Source organism: Morone saxatilis, unplaced genomic scaffold (genome assembly GCF_004916995.1).
Source record: "Morone saxatilis isolate NCDOM2014 unplaced genomic scaffold, NCSU_SB_2.0 Contig21, whole genome shotgun sequence".
NCBI classification, from domain to species: domain Eukaryota; kingdom Metazoa; phylum Chordata; class Actinopteri; family Moronidae; genus Morone; species Morone saxatilis.
In genome coordinates this window covers 13,236,867-13,252,943 of record NW_023339774.1, presented here as the reverse complement: position 1 = coordinate 13,252,943, position 16,077 = coordinate 13,236,867, and the positions used below count along the sequence as shown (strand labels likewise).

The following is a 16,077-nucleotide window of genomic DNA, read 5'->3' as shown; positions in this document are numbered from 1 at the left end:
GTCCCGCGCTGCTGGAGTGGAGATGCAGGGGCAGGGCCACTGTAACTCACAGACCTCTATCTCTCTCACTGTCTTGCTGTCCCTTTCCCACCCCTCTGCTGCCTCTTTAGTGGTCGGCCTGTGGAGAAATGTTTTGAAAAGAATGAGACAAACCGGCTCTATAGCATAGCGATGCATGATGACAGTATTGTGTAACTGATTTCATTCAGGGGTTTTGTGTTGGACCATTTACTTCAATATTGAATCGATTAATGGCATTAAATACAATGAAATATTTATGGTGCAGGGGTCCAGAGTGGTAAAAGGATTTGAATACATTACCCAGGGCACCAAATGATATTTTGAACTTTGAACGAGCCGCAATGATTGAGTAATTTTCTTTAGCCACAACCCCTGGCCCCTTCTGGCAATTTTCCAAGTATGTTTGTCAATTAGGGTCAGAGTAAACAAAAACATCACAATATCTAAGTGTGATTTCTAGGTCAAACATTAATTTAAATGTTATTTAAGGAGGGCATTAGTACAAATACAAGTTGAACTTTAAAAATAACCACTATAACAACGACGGTGGAGTAAATTTCTCACCCAAATGCTCAAACCTACAAGACAGATTCTGATCAACCTAGAAGGTCATCTTAAAGAGGTCACCTTGTTCTCTGTATCAGCCTCTCTCTCTCCTCCAGTTACAGCCCTAAAGGTTCAGGGCGGACCCCAACTATTCAACCCCCCAATATGCCCCCCACCTGTGGTACAAAGGCCCCTCTCTGCTCAACACAGTCAGATTAGGAAATGTCCAAATGGTCGCTCATATGTTCTCCTGTAGATAAGAGTCAGCAGAGTTCAGGTTACTCTATGATTAACAATGTATCCTTCCTGATAACCCTAAACCATCTTACCTGTAGCACAATGACTTTTTTTATTTACTCGCCTCCATCTGGCAGCGTTAACCTATGTGAAGACATGTGCCTGGGGCAATAAGAACAAATCATGCTCCCACATAAGATTTTGGTTTGGCTTGTTGACATTATGGTTGAACAATATGTTGATGTATACGGTCAACCATCTATCTGTCTTTGAAAGATATTAGAGATTCTAAAGGTTTTCTCTTCAATATCTTTACTTGTTTTTGACCATTTAAGGCAATTTTGCAAAACAGGGAATGGGTCTGTTTCATTTAATACACAGGAATAGGCTTATCTGGTTATTTTATCTATACATTTTGCTCTGTTGAATTGAGTTTTACATTATGATATATAGGAAGGAATTACAATGGGAAATTGTAACTGTCATAGAAGAATTAAACAGGTCAGATATTTGTTAGTCTCTGTTTTGGTATTCATCAGATTTGATTAGCAATATGCTACTTGTTAGATGGCTCAATACCCTGCAGTTTGCTCACTATCTCCTCCCTCTGTCTCTGTGTCTCCACACATGAGCAGTCAGGGCCCAGCCTGAGGCAGCCTGACACTCGTCCTGAGTCATTAAAACATCACCTCAGTCTTAATTATAGCTTCTGTCAGTGAGCTTCCCCGGACCCACTCCACTCTTTGATCAGGGGGCTGATGGGCCACTGCTTGTGTTGACCAGGAGTAAAGGAGCGTAACGCCAAGCCCCTGCTCACCTAGAGGAAATGAAAACTTGTTTTCGGCTGGTCGCATGGCTGGCTGGAAAGATGGGTGGACAGAAGACTGCCTGTAGGGAAAGGAAGTGGGCTTGTAGGTGTATGTATGCATGTGAATGTGTGCTTTGAAGCAAAGAGGTCAGTGTTTGTCATGTGCCTTCGCTGCCCTCAGGTCTGGTTGGTCTGACCTGTAATACTTAGCGAGTGCTCATGGTGTCCACCTCTGCATCGCTGTAGTTTTGCCTCCACGTAGTTGTCCCCATTAAATTCAGCTGAGGCTGTAATATTAACCAAAACATCCCGGGTGTTAAGAATATAAATATCTCTCCAGCACATCATGCGTGTATTGTTTTACTTTTGTCTCAATTTGCCATGTTTGCATTTTAAAGAGAAGGACAGACTTGAAACGTGGTGATTTAAGCGTCATTTCCAACCCATTGCGCCAAAGATGTTTTCACCATCCTCTTCTCTTCTATCTCCCTCTCAACTCTCCCTTCCCTTCCTCCCCCTCTCCCTCCTGCCACCTCTGCCTCTTTTGGCTCTGTTGGCTTCGATTGAAAACCAATGAGGCAACTAATATGTGGAAAGATAGAAATTTACTTGCTTTAAGTTCATGCGTCAGCCTTCGTCTTTGCTGTATGGGCCACGTTTAGCACAACAATATGGCAGAAGCAAAGACTGCCAAAGGAGCTGCTCTGTGCTACATGATGGTGCGCTTCATGCCCCATTTCCCACCAATACCCCCTGCCCCCCGCCTTCTCTGTCTCTACCTTTCCCTCTCTTTCAGGGCCATGGCTTTGGGACAGGTCCACCTGCAGGGGGTTTGAATTGAAATGCATTGATCTCTCACACACTGGAAACAACCCTATTCCCCTTATTTTTTTTATTTTTTCTTTGTATTCAATAGCCTATTAAGTGTGAGCTCTCATTGTCGGAACATGCATGAGTTTTCAAGCATTACTCAGCCGGAGGAATGGATTTGTATACATTTTAAAAATGTGCTTTTAATTGATCAGGTGCAAATTGTTCTTATATGAGGCCTTTCTCTAAGCCATAAAGCAGTCAGAAATAAAATGATTATTTCAAAGTTTATTGAAATTCCAGAAAAAACTGAATTTTGAATTCAGAAAAAAAAGAAGGTATATTTAAGTCTGTTTTGGCAGAAAGACTAAATCTGGAGCTGTTTAATGCATAACCATGAAGGTGATGTTTGTTTGAAGTTAGCAACTTGCCACCATGATTGCTGTTAAAGCTAATGGCTGCACTGTTTCATTTGAAGGTTGAAAAAGACATCCACTCGTTTACAACCAGCATATAACATCACAGGAACCTTTAGACTTTCTCATTCTCTGATATTTAAAATTCAGTTCATCTTTTCCCCTCTCAAACAGTATGCATCAAAAGGCTTTTTAGGGTAGTCATTTCGCCCCTCTCCTGTTCGCTCTCATTTGGCATGTTTCAGGGCACCGAGGCAGAAAATAAAGGAGAGGAAGACAGGCGCCTTCCCAGTCAATTTTGGTGTTTAGTTAAAAGGAAGGAAAGTGATTGCGCTGCTCGTTTTCTCCTCACTGACAGGCGACGAGCAGATGCCGATTAGTTATTGTATGATGATTTAGTGTCTGGTAAAGCTTTCCATTTAAATGCACCCAGTAGTTATTTTGCATAGTCCCCCTGCAATTTGCCTCAGCTCAGGACACATTGGCCATCGTCTTTTCCTAATGCTGTGTAATTGTTGGAGGGCCACATCGCTGGGCAGACACGTCAGACTGCCACGCTCTTTTAGGTCCCCACCATGACTTACTGAAATCGCTCCCGGCTCCCACCAACTGGAAAAACGACAAACGTCTGTCACCCAGGACAACTTTAGTGGATTTTTGGGCGTGGACTTTAAGGCTTTGTTGTGCGATGCCCATTTAGCAGAATTCTTCATTTGAAAATAAAATAGAAGGGAAATGTCACTCAGAAAATCAAAACTGGAAGATTAGAGGAGGGGAGGGAGGAAAGGGAAAAACTGCAGACACGTGATAGAAGCAGATTAAGCAGATTAAGAGTTTTTTGTTTTTTTTACAGGACGGCAGAATATTGGGTTCTGTCATAGTATCAGGTGTGTTTTGACTTGTCAAGCGCTATTCTTTAAGATGTGTCATTTCTTTCTTTTGCCCTTTCCCACTCTCCTTCTCGCTGCATCCCACTTTTCCCACCTTCCCCTGTGGTGAAGGGCCACGCAGGGAAGATGAAACCAAATAGAGGAGAAAAATAGAACATTGATTTTTTTTTTTTTTTTGTCTTCACTCAACTCCTGATGGTGTTTTCAGGTTTCTCGTTTTTCACGCATCATCCTCTCTTTTCTTCTCCCCGCCATCTCTCAAGTTGTCCATTATGACCTCACACAATAGTCTCCCCATCTGCAGTACAGTGTTTTGATGAGGTCTCAGAAGGTCCTTGTTATTCATCAAAGAGGAATAAAGTGTGTGAAATGGAGAGAGTGAGTGTTTTGTGTGTTTTTTTTGTTTTTTTTTCAGAGCCATGCTCCGGCTGACCTGTACCTGATGACCAAGAATCCAGAAGATTCCCCCAATGTCCCTGATGTACTGGAGATGGAGTTCAAAAATGGTTTGTGCTGCAATATGTGTCACCTGTTGATTTGTCAGTTGTTTTTTCTTCTTCTTTCTTACATTTGCAATTTCCTAATCCCTGATAGGTTTAAAAACATGTTATTTGTCAGTTATTTGTTAAGAAAGCTCAGAACTGACATTGAGCTCCTTATTCAAATGATTTTATTTGTTTAGTTATTTATTTGATTGAATGCAAATTCAGTAATTTTTCATTTCCCTTATGTGTGCATGATATACAACATTAAAAATGAATAATACAATTTTCACTCAGATGAACAAATAATTAATTCAAATGCAAACATCTGGCTTCTGATTGGTCTTACCGATCATCCTTGTGCAGTGTATTTGTTATTTGACTATTGAATGCAATCTGATCTTTTGCATTTGACCTTGAATTATTATCAGACTTCAAAATGGCAGGACTTGCCCAGGCTTTGTTTCTGAAATCAGTGGTTTTTGTTGTATATCATGCACATACTGAAAAAGAAATGTACGTTGTTTTGCGTGATTTTTATTTTTTTTTTATTGAACGATGTCAGTTGTGAAGCTCGATAATGCATCAGTAAGGGATGGTGTCCATCATCACTCAGTGTCCACTCTAGTCCATGTCTCTTCATGTTACTTTTTGGATTGGGTTACCCGCCGCAGGCTCAGCTCTCACGCTTGACACCGATTGCCACTTTATCACCCATATCCTGACCACCCAGACTTATCCTTAACCCTTCACATGCAATTACTTGGCTCCAAAGGCTGCCATGCTTTGCCCGGAGCCCGGGGGCACACACACACACACGCACACACACACGCACACACACACACACACACAGGCCGGAAGCATTAAGTCCAGCTAATACACCAAGCCCTCAGGGGCCAGAAAAACGCTCATTAGATATATTGCCACAAGGGCCGGGCTGAATAGTGGAAAGTGTCACATGTTTGCGCAAAGAGAAAATGTCAAGAAACATCCAAGCCTGGGGCAAATGGCACAGATGTCCCTTCATCTCTGGTCACTTGTGGAGGCTGCAGAGCACTAACATCAATCGGCTGGGAGACACTAACCCCTCTGATCACATGGGCTTGATGGGCAGCTTTATGACCTGTAATAGTAATTTAAGGGAAGTTCAGAAGGTTGGCAGGATTTGGTGGGAATATTTGCAATCACTAAAGCTACCAAGCGCAAATTTAAAATGCCCACTCAGGAGTCGGTGTGCATCTGCGCTGAAATAGTGTTAAGATATTAATTTACCAGTTTCTTGTAGAAAATGTTTAACTATAAGACAAGTAGGTTTGTGTCCGATCAGCTGGAGATGACACATGCTTTTGTAAAACAGTGATGCAGTAGTAAAGCCTGGTTTCGCGGGTTCTTTGCAGGCCTGCGCTCTGTTTTCACACATATTCCCTGTGCCTTTATTGAGCACCCTATGACAAAAGCTGTTTTAGTTGTCCACACAAAGGCCCGAGCCTACTCCTCCCTCTGAGCACAAGATCAGCACAAGAATGTTTCATTTCATTCCCCCTCCCACCTTTTCATCCCTGCCTTTCTCACCAAAGTTTTCTCACTGATTAAAAAAGAATATTTAACGACAGGAACCTTTTCCCCCGTCAAACACTCCATTCCCCATTCCTCTCCCTTTTTTAAGAAAAAAAAAAAATTTCATCCCTCCCTCCTTTCATGCCAAAGAAGTGGAGAGGAAAAAGAGACAGAGAGGAAAAATGTAAAGCAGTAATTTTTCCTACAACTGTGTCTGCGCTCCCATTGTCTGCACTGTTAGGCTGCGAAAAACTGAAGAAAGGGATCACGGAGAGAAAAAGACCCCTCAGTGAATGATAGAACCCGCATGATGGAGAGAGCGAGTAAAAAAGAGAGCACAGGGACGAAAAGGCCAGCCCCTACACTCCCACGTTCAGACACTTAATTTATTTGAACCTTTAATCTAATTATTAAGTATCTGGGAGGGGCAGCGGTTTTAGTAATGCATCATCCATACTGCCCCTCTCCTGCACCAGGAGGTACTTTTTTCTTCTTCCATGGGAGCCTCCACGATTCCCGCGATATGAGAATAGGCCATCAACAAAGCCCTTGTCTAAAAAAATTTGTCAAGTCCTTCACGTGTCATTCCTGTCAGGGCTTTGTAAGCACCGGCTGAAAGGCAACCAGAAGTGCTGCTCTTCTCTTCAAAGCTATTTGACTGACAACTGCAAGCATGCAAAAGTATGTATAGACTAGATTGAATATCAGCAGTTTTTTCCCCCTTCTCATTTCCCCTCCCTGTGTAGTCCTCAAATTGTTATATTCTCTCCTCAACACACATATGGACACACAGCCATGTGTCATGTTGGTTTCCTCGCCTCCACCTTTGGCCCGTGTTGCTCATTTGAAGGCCATGAATAAGTAGGTCGATGACAGTGATTGATGTGTACTTGGGTTAAGTGGCTTTGGAGAGGAAGTGTGTGTGTGTGGAGTGAACGTGGGTGTCTTTCTAAAACAACTCTGTGTGTGTGTGTGTGTGTTAGAGACATAGTAATAGAAAGATGGGTGATGAATCTGCAAGTGGTTTTGTCTCCTGCACATGCGCATGAACACACAAACACTCAGTGGCGCAAAAAAAATCTCAGCGCTAAAGAGAGTATGGGTAACAAAGCTGCGTGAGTAATTGAATTAGATAAAGGCCTGCCCACAATTTCACAGCTTTCAAATGAGTTGGGCCTTTGAATTTATTAGCCCTTCTCACCACCACCTTTTGTAATGGTTTTCACTTTTAGCCGACGACTATTGATTTCAGTGACTGAGATAATGAGCGCTTGTCAGCAGATTTTATCAACTCTTTGCTGTTTTTGACAATTTTTCCATTCGTTTTTTTAAAAGCTATTTCCCAAAACTGTTGATTAACTAGGTTACATTTTTTCTTCATTGTTTTTTGTGGAATATGTGTTGATTTAATTCTCTCTGTGAAAATAATTTGTATTCTTGAGTCTGGCAGGTAATGTCAGGCTGCTGTATCGCTATTACATTTCCATTCAGGCACATTTTCTGTTCTACTAGTAAGTGATGCCATAAAACCTCACACAGGTGCAGTTTTGTTTTCCTATAAACATTCAAAGAGACTGTTTTTACAATACAGCTTTGTGTTTAAAGGCTCCATTTATGTAATATTAGAAGAAATGAGAGCAAAAAACATTTGTTTTTCCAAGAATAAGAGTATTCTGAATCCTTTTATCAATTCTTAAATCAGCCAACTGTTTGCGTATTCCTGTGGTGTATTCAGTACTTTGTATTTATATTTCTAGTCGGAATGTTTTCAGCTTTAATTGAAAAATACTAACTGGTAACAGTGGTATGCTATAGGCATTCCCCCCCACATCAGCTACCAATAAAGTAAAATATGTCGGGTATGAAAAGATAATTTTCATTTTAGTAATGCATTACACTGACAGCTAAGTCATTTTCTTGTTATATATACGAGTAAATGTGCAGGAAGGGTAGAATTGAACAGCTATGTGCTTTACTTTCTTATCAATCTACAAAAAACCCTTTATGTTTGAGTGTTTGAATCTCAAACCTAAAAATGCCTTAGATTGTGACATTGCTTTATTTTGACCAACACAAGTACTAAATGGGTCCCAAGTACATTTTAAGTCATATAAACTAAAACGAATGAATAAAAAAAAGTTAATTCACATGTTTGTGTGATATTTAAGAAATCAACCCTTTTCCCTCTTTAGGAGTGCCTGTCAAGGTGACCAATGTGAAGGACAGCAAAGTCACAACCTCACCACTGGATATCTTCTCATACCTCAATGACATTGGGTAAGCATTTTTCTCTGGCTTATGCTAATGTCTGTAAACATTTGTTATAAAGCGCTTTCTATGTATGATTTGTTAGCCATCAGTTAATATCCAGTGTAAGGAAGCCCCCTCTATCAGAATAGTATTAAAGTGTCCACAGAGGTAGAGCAGTGGTTAAGTTCACCACCTCTTGAATGGTGTGTGTCTGTCGCTGCTGGCCTGGGATCAAATCCCACCAGAGTTTTCCCTCCTGTGTCTCCTCCACTCTGTCTCCCTCTCTGCTTTCCAACTGTCCGAATAAATGAAAAGCTAAAGGTGAATCGACTAATGCCAAATAAAAATCTATTTTTTCTTTTGAGCTTTGAGAAATGTTGAGAAATTGTTAGGAAAATTGTCATCAACTTTAGACAATTTCATTGAACTCTGAGAATTTTATGGGTGTCTAAATTGTGTCTGCTATGTTTTAAGTTGGTGCTGCTCTTTTATTATTTGGAATTTATCATAACGATGATGATCATGTTTTTGACAAGCAGGGCAATTAAGAATGTACTTAATCTTGAAGGCTCCTTATGTGGACTAATCTAATTCAAGGTTAAATTTAATGTTTGAGTGTGTGTTCATTGAAAGTTGTCTGGCTGTCCATTTCTTTCTCATAGTGGAAAGCATGGAGTGGGTCGGATTGACATTGTAGAGAACCGTTTCATTGGCATGAAGTCCCGAGGTAAGGAGTTCAAAAAAAAAAAATGTATTTTCACCTGTCTTGGTTATGACATTTGTCTCTTTGTGCCAAACTCATCTGACAGGCTTCCTCATTTACACTAACAGTGATATACACTGTAAATGCAGTGACATGGACATGTTTGCACTTACTCTAAAATACGTCTCAATATTTTAATTTACATCCATTCAAAAGCTTTCCTTTCAGTATCCAGGGCATTCATGCAATTTGCAGTTATTTTACATGAGTGCTTTAAGTGTCACACTTGCTATTCCACTTCCATAAAAGTGGGCTGGATGGCAAACACACTCTCTCCTCAAAGGAAATGTTTTACTTTGGTTCACCTGGAACCACAGACACTGAAGTTACTTCTATTCACTTATGCATGCACAAACATACAGAAAACACACACACACTGTGAACAAGATAACAGTGCTTATGCTTCACTGGATACAAACAAATACACAGTCGATCACATACGAGCACATGCAGGCGCACAGGGATGTTTTTGTCTCTTTTATATTTGGTATCAAAAGGCAATTGGAAAACCTCCTTTGTTAGGTGTCGGCATGTGTTACCACAGCTAACATGCAGGGGCAGTGAGCTGTTCTGGCCCGGTGTGGCGCGCGCACACACACGCACACTCCTTTTCCCCCACGACACTATGTGCTATGATTGGCAAATTGACTGGCCAACAGACTGTGGATGCGGCGCAACTTGGCAGGTAGAAATTGGAAAATGGGAAGCCCACTTTTCTCTCCCCTCGGCTGAACAAAAGATCAAAGCTTTTTCCTCCACTGAAGCAATAGGAAGAGGTGGAGCACAAGGTGTCCAAGTGGTTGAATAACTACTATCGAGTGTACATGTTGGTCTCTTCTGGAATGGCAGTCGTGTTAGCACAATAGATGATGGGAGGGATTGAATGGGGACATGTCATACCTATTTGTGTTGGGTCGTATTTATTTGTGTGGGGTCAGGGAGGCGGAGGGGATTGAAATGGTTCATCAAGAATGTTGTCACTGTGCTACAAAACATCCAACAGCCTGTGTGCCAGACTAACATTTCCCACCTGTCATAGTGCTGTCAGGCCACTGACCTGTGCACCGGTGATGGCGTTAGCTGAGGTGCACCTATCAAAAGCAGGAAATGTCTGTATCTTTTCAGGATGAACTGGCTGCCTCATGTCCAGTGCATGCCGCTGTCAAACTCAAAGACAGTGGCACTAATGAAAAGTTGTCAAAAGCTCCACAAATATTTATATATTTACTTATGTTTACTTTTCTTTTTTTTTAATTATTAAAATGATTTATACGGAACACCACTCTCTAAATAATATACTCAGTGGGATTGTCGGTCCATCTTAAAATACTTATCTGCTTTTATTTACGTGTGTTGCCTGTTTATGCTGCACTAACAGTTTGCCCAAAGGGTCAGAGGGGATCAGCTCAGGAAGAATTAATTCCTGACCTCAACCCCTTCAGGCCTGCAGCATGGTTAGCATACCTGCAGTAACCGTATAAAAGATTAAAACCTCAAAAACCACTGGGGGTGTTGTCTCTTTAAGCTTAACTAAACTGCCACTGTTGGAGCTTACCTAGATAGCGTTTCATTGTTTGCTCCGCTCTGTTAAGCTAGCTCTCTTTTGGAGCACTTAAGCCAAGTTGTGTTGGAGGGCAGTTTTAACTTATTTATCTGATAGAGCCAGCGGAAATGTCCCTACGTGCCCTCTGTGGCCCTGGATCACCAAAAAGCCACAAGCCGTCTTAGCTCAGGTGGCAACCTTTTGAGGCTTTAGTCAATTAGCAGCATTGCTAAGCTCTGTTTTTGGCTGCCAGCACAAAGTAAGTGCTTCTCCATTTTCAGATCAGGACCGGTGCCGGAGTATTTAGGGTCGTACAGATTTGAGCTCCACTGCTTACCAGATTGAAAGCGATTAAATAGCATTCATCTGTTCAAATCTCATAAAAGAGTTTTTGGAGTCAGAAGAACACCATACACATTTTTAAATTTGGCAGCATGGTGTTGGCTGTAGTGATGTATCTGTTTGCCAGCTTGGCAGCACTGCCTGCATCAAAGAGTGACCATTCAGATTGACAGATGATGTGAGGAACCATGTATTGAATGGGGGGAAAACGCTCAGTTTTTCAAAATGTCAGCCCTTGCAAAAATAGATGTCATTGATAAAGATCCTATTTCTGTTGTCAAATCTGTCTAGTAGCATTTCCCCGACCCTGCTTTTGTTTTAGCTGACATTTGAGTGACGGCTTCATTTCTCCTGTCATCTACCTCATCTTTTCTTCTCTCACCCCTCCCTCCCTGTCCAGAGGGGGTAAATTGCAGGGTAGGCAGAGCCCTGGTCCAGGCTCCAGGCTGGCAGGGGCCTCCTACCCTGTCATTTACCCAGGACAGGCTCATCCATGTTTTGTGAGCTCTGTGAAGGCCTGTCTGTCAGACAGCTGATGGCTAATAGAGCTGTTTGCTTGTAGTTAGTTCAGAACTGGGCTTGTAGCTGATGCTGCTATGATTGGCCTCTGATGATAATGACGGTTCTGCTGGTTGAGATAAAATTTAGGGATGTATAGGAAGGAACGATGCGTACTATCTTAGTATTTTTGAAACAATTTCTATAATTTGGGTCTCAAAAAGGTGGAAGGCTATATTAAATAATGAGAATATGGGAGAGATACATTATACAGTCTGTTAAAGTTGCATGCATCTCCATATTGATCTGTTAATTCCTGTTCAAAAAACATAACGGCTATTGTGTTTGGTGCAAATATTCATTCATTTTGTTGATTTTTCTTTTTTTCTGTGTTTGTCAGGTATTTATGAAACCCCAGGAGGCACAATTCTGTTGAAGGCTCATTTAGACATTGAGACCTTTACCATGGACAAAGAAGTACGCCGGATCAAACAGGGACTGGGTATCAAGTTCTCTGAACTCGTCTACAACGGTAGGTCCCCGAAATACATAATCCAAATTAGATTCACTTATTCTGTTATGTGTGGCCTCCTACTATTTTTATTCTTAAGCATATTGTGGTTGGGTTATTTTAAAGTCAAGCATGCTATATATTGATTTCAGGAAAGGTAAGGCTACTTAGAGGTACTGACAAAGAGTTACTGTTCATAAAAATGTCCCAAAAATGTGTTGAATTAAGCCACATTGTCCATTGCACTATCTCAGTTTGTAGCATTTACAGAATTGTGAGAGTAATCACTGGTAGTTCCTAGACTGATAAATCAGCCAGGCCGATATTAACTTATTGCAGATATACTGTATCTGTATTGGTGTACATGTCAAAGTAATAAGAAATTGTAGCATGGAAATGCAGAAATTGGGTAATGTTTCATGATTGTTTGTTTATATTATGTGTTTATGCCAAAATCTGATTTTCTTCCCCAATAAGCCAATTGGCCTCAAGAATGCAGTATCAGTCGGGCTATATTCAGAAGGCTCGACATCCCTTTGGAGTGTATATAAGAGAGGAGTGGACATGCTAAATGCATAGCGACCTCCCTGTGTTCAGTGTGTTTGCGTGTGTGTGAGAGAGCTTTTCTTGGCTCAGGTGTCTTAATCATCCCTTCTGCTCAGTCGCCAGTCCCCTGCACCTTCATCCACATAATAGGATCAGTGCCATTAGAGACTGACTACTAGGCCACTTCAGTTATACCCTCCAGAGACAGGAAGCGCGCAACACACACCACACACACACAACACACACACAACACACACACAACACACCACCACACACACACACACACACACACACACACACACACACACACACACAAAGGTGATACCTTCAGAAGCAGGGCAGAGATTAAACCCATTGTGGGTTTAAATCATTAATAACTCCGCAGATAGATAGCAGACGGCTGGCAACGGGGCTTATGTTAACAATCCACCTGTCCTGCATCTGTTTTGCATTAATATGTCACACTCACACAGACTATTTTTTTATGAGAGGATTTTGCAGCAATTAAGGGTAGTGCAGTACCGATGCAGCATTTGACAAGTGGAAGGTTAACAACAGCTACATCCGTGTTAGTGGTCAATTAATTGCTTAGTCAATTAAGAGGAAATGTAAAGTGAGAGTGAGTGGTAAAGACACTCACAGTGACATGTAGAAAGAAATGACACGAAGATCAAATAAAATCTAGTTGACACTACACTAAATTGGGGCCTGTGTACAATTGTCCTGTCCGACAACTCGTGCCAATTTCAGAGGCAACAAAAGCGGGGAAGGACTGTGTCTTTGAACATGGCCAGACGATGAGGTGGAGGTCAGCCCCTGATGAGAGGAGGACCCCTGCTGAGTGGGGCGTGCCTGACCTCTGAACATACAGACACGTCCCTCGTCCATCTGTCTCAGAGAATGACGGGTCAACAAAATGGGACAAAAGAAAGGGGTGTATGAACTTCACCTGGAACAGAAATGAGACCAAAGCACAGAAAGATTTTAGCTCGAGATTGAGGAAACTATGGGCATCACTCTCACCCATGTAGACCTGGCTGCTAATGCTGCTTTTCTCTTCTTTTCCATTCTATATATTTCCCAATTGATAACATTTTTAATAATAAAATATATACATATTCGAATATCAACAAAACAGGGATGTCACAGTGCCAGAACTTTAGTAGTCAATACCAATACCAGTGAAATTCAACAGTTCTCAATTCCCAGTACTACAGTGAAAAACAAAAAAAAAACAATAAATCCCAAGTACTTAAACATACACTCCCTTATTAAAACATTTAAACATTACAAAAAACAGCGACAGTGGCATGTATCTGCCAATCAGTATCAGCATACATGATTTTCCCTCACATTTTAAAACCAATTTCTTCATCATCTGTGTTTTTAAAAACGTCTGTGCGTTCTGCTTATAGTATAGTTATAAAATCATGGTACACCACAAAGCGTCTCTCCTGCCCTCCGTTACTATTAGTTATAGTTTTGTGGTCTGTGGTTATTTTGAGACTCAGTTTGTACTGATATGGATGCAAAAACACTCATCATTAGGATGAGTCCTCTTCCTCCTCTTGCACTCTCTGCAAGTGCGACCCCTTGCTTAAACCGTGTTAAAGTCTATTACAACATGTGAAAAGATGACAGTCAAGTTGTTCACCAACAAACTGTTACAGCCATTTTTTTTTATTTAAATGTTTTACTAAATGTTAAATTGTTGCTGCCCTCTTGCTCTCCTCAGGTTTCTGGGACAGTCCAGAGTGTGATTTTGTGCGACACTGCATAACCAAATCCCAGGAGAATGTGGAGGGCAAAGTGCAGCTGTCTGTCTTCAAGGGCCAGGTCTACATCCTGGGAAGAGAGTCACCCACGTCTCTTTACAATGAGGAGTTGGTCAGGTAAGCGAGGACAGAATAAAATTGTGTGAGTGTATATGTTTACGTGTGGGTCTGCGTATAAAAGCAGTGTCAGTGAATCAAAGTGTGCGCTTGTTCTGACTTGACAACTGTGTTTGGCTGCTCTGGGCACAGTCCAGCTGTTCCACATGTTCACCAGCAAGCCTGTTGTTAGGTCAGCTTGCCCAAGTTCTCCTATGACCTCCACATCAACATACTAAACCGACCCTGCCTCACAAAGACATCAGAGAAGTGTCAAGCTCAGTTCCTGGAGGGCAGACTCCGACCCTAACCCCTCCTACTGCGCCCCCGTGGCCTCTTAACTGTGGTAACAGTGGGTTTGTTCAGGAGCCTGACCCCCGATGCCCTCTGGGCAGGCTCAGCACTGACCAAAGTAAAAACCCCTCCATATGCCTCTCCATCTCCACTCCAGTCACACACACTCTGGTTGTACCCTAGAGTCAGAGAGCTAATGGCGTTTTCAGCCAGAGGAGAGAGGTGATTTCACTGGGCTTTTAAGAGGAAAGTACGTGGGTGTCATGCTAGTTAAGCAGGTCAGAAAGAGGGAGTCTCACACAGTCAGCCATTCAAATTTTTTTTCCTGAGATTTTTGCTTACCAAAATAAGTCTGAGTGAATATTTTGTCCTGTGTGAGCGAGAGACACATAAAGATTGCACTGTACTCTTAGACTTTTTTTTTAACCCATATTGTATTCGCTTGTTCTGTACTGTCTTCAGTAAAACGTTTAATAACTAACTGCTGAGTCACGCTCAAGATAAATTACGACTCACTGATCACTCAACCAGTGAGTTGCTAAGAAACTCTCACTGATGGAGGCGTGTGCTCTCAGTTCAACACCTGACTTTGTAGAGACGTGGTTCTTAGCTGGGACGACACACGAGTGCGACAGAGGTTCTGTGTTTCCTGTGTTGCAGCTTTACAAAGCCCTCGAGGCCACTGACAGATGGGCGCAGTGGTTCCTCTAAGGGGGGCACATCACAAACAGCCCAATCAAAAACCATCACAAATTAGTCTCAAACATAGTCGCACGCAGTGAATACCATGTTTATTGAGAGAATACTCAGTTGTCATTGGCTTGACGATGGGTGTTTTCAAGTATCCGTATACTTTCTTAAATAAACCCAATCAGGCATGCAAACACACAAATATGGCTGCAACTAATATTTTTTTATAAACCTGAATTTCCTCAATTGATTAATTGTTTTTACTATAACAATATTGGATTCTTTTAACCTATAGTCCAAAATATTCAGTCTGCTGTCATATATGACAAAGAAAAGCATCAAATCCTCATTTAGAACCAACAGATCGTTGTTCTTACTTGGCATTTTTGCTTGAAAAATGATGAATTATGAATTAATGATGATAATGAATTTCAATTATTATAATAGCTGCACATTGATTCTCAGTTGATTGACTAATTGATTAATGATCTAATTGTTTCAGCTCTACATGGCATACACAGTACTCTGTCATGATTTCTCCTTCGTGTGGAAGCAGTAAAGTAACTTTACTTAAAAGTAAATGTAAAAGTTGGCAAATGCTGTGCCAACTGGAGCCTGACCTATACTGGATTTTTTAATGGCCAGCACCAGTGTTGATATTGTGAGAGACATTTTTTGCATGGGTTTTTTTTTATATATAAATAATAAATAATAAATAAACTATAAATAAAACTACAAATAAATCAGAAATATATGTAACTTAAATCAATCAATGTAAGAATTATGATTTTAGCTGTCCACTAGCACTTACTATGCAATTTATCTCTCCTCATTTCTTGACAGCTCTGTCCTGTTCACTGTATAAAAGAGGCATAAAATGCTCAAAAAAAGCAAATGTACATAAAAGTGAATTGTTTGTAAGATGTATTACTGCATTCGGGTTAGGGTTAGGGAGCAGCATGTGTATGAATAGAACAAAAGAGTGTGTATTGATCGGTGATA

At 41.2% G+C, this 16,077-nt stretch overlaps 1 protein-coding gene across 1 annotated transcript in view; it reads left to right on the top strand.

Moving 5' to 3' along the window:
- ass1 (argininosuccinate synthase 1) overlaps nt 1-16,077 on the top strand; it is a gene marked incomplete at its 5' end in the record, with an annotated part of 25,125 nt that overhangs the window by 7,326 nt on the left and 1,722 nt on the right. The window contains 5 exon segments of the mRNA XM_035668483.1: nt 4,144-4,234; nt 7,960-8,044; nt 8,680-8,744; nt 11,564-11,695; nt 13,956-14,112. Of these exon segments, the coding sequence (XP_035524376.1) occupies nt 4,144-4,234; nt 7,960-8,044; nt 8,680-8,744; nt 11,564-11,695; nt 13,956-14,112 (530 nt within the window).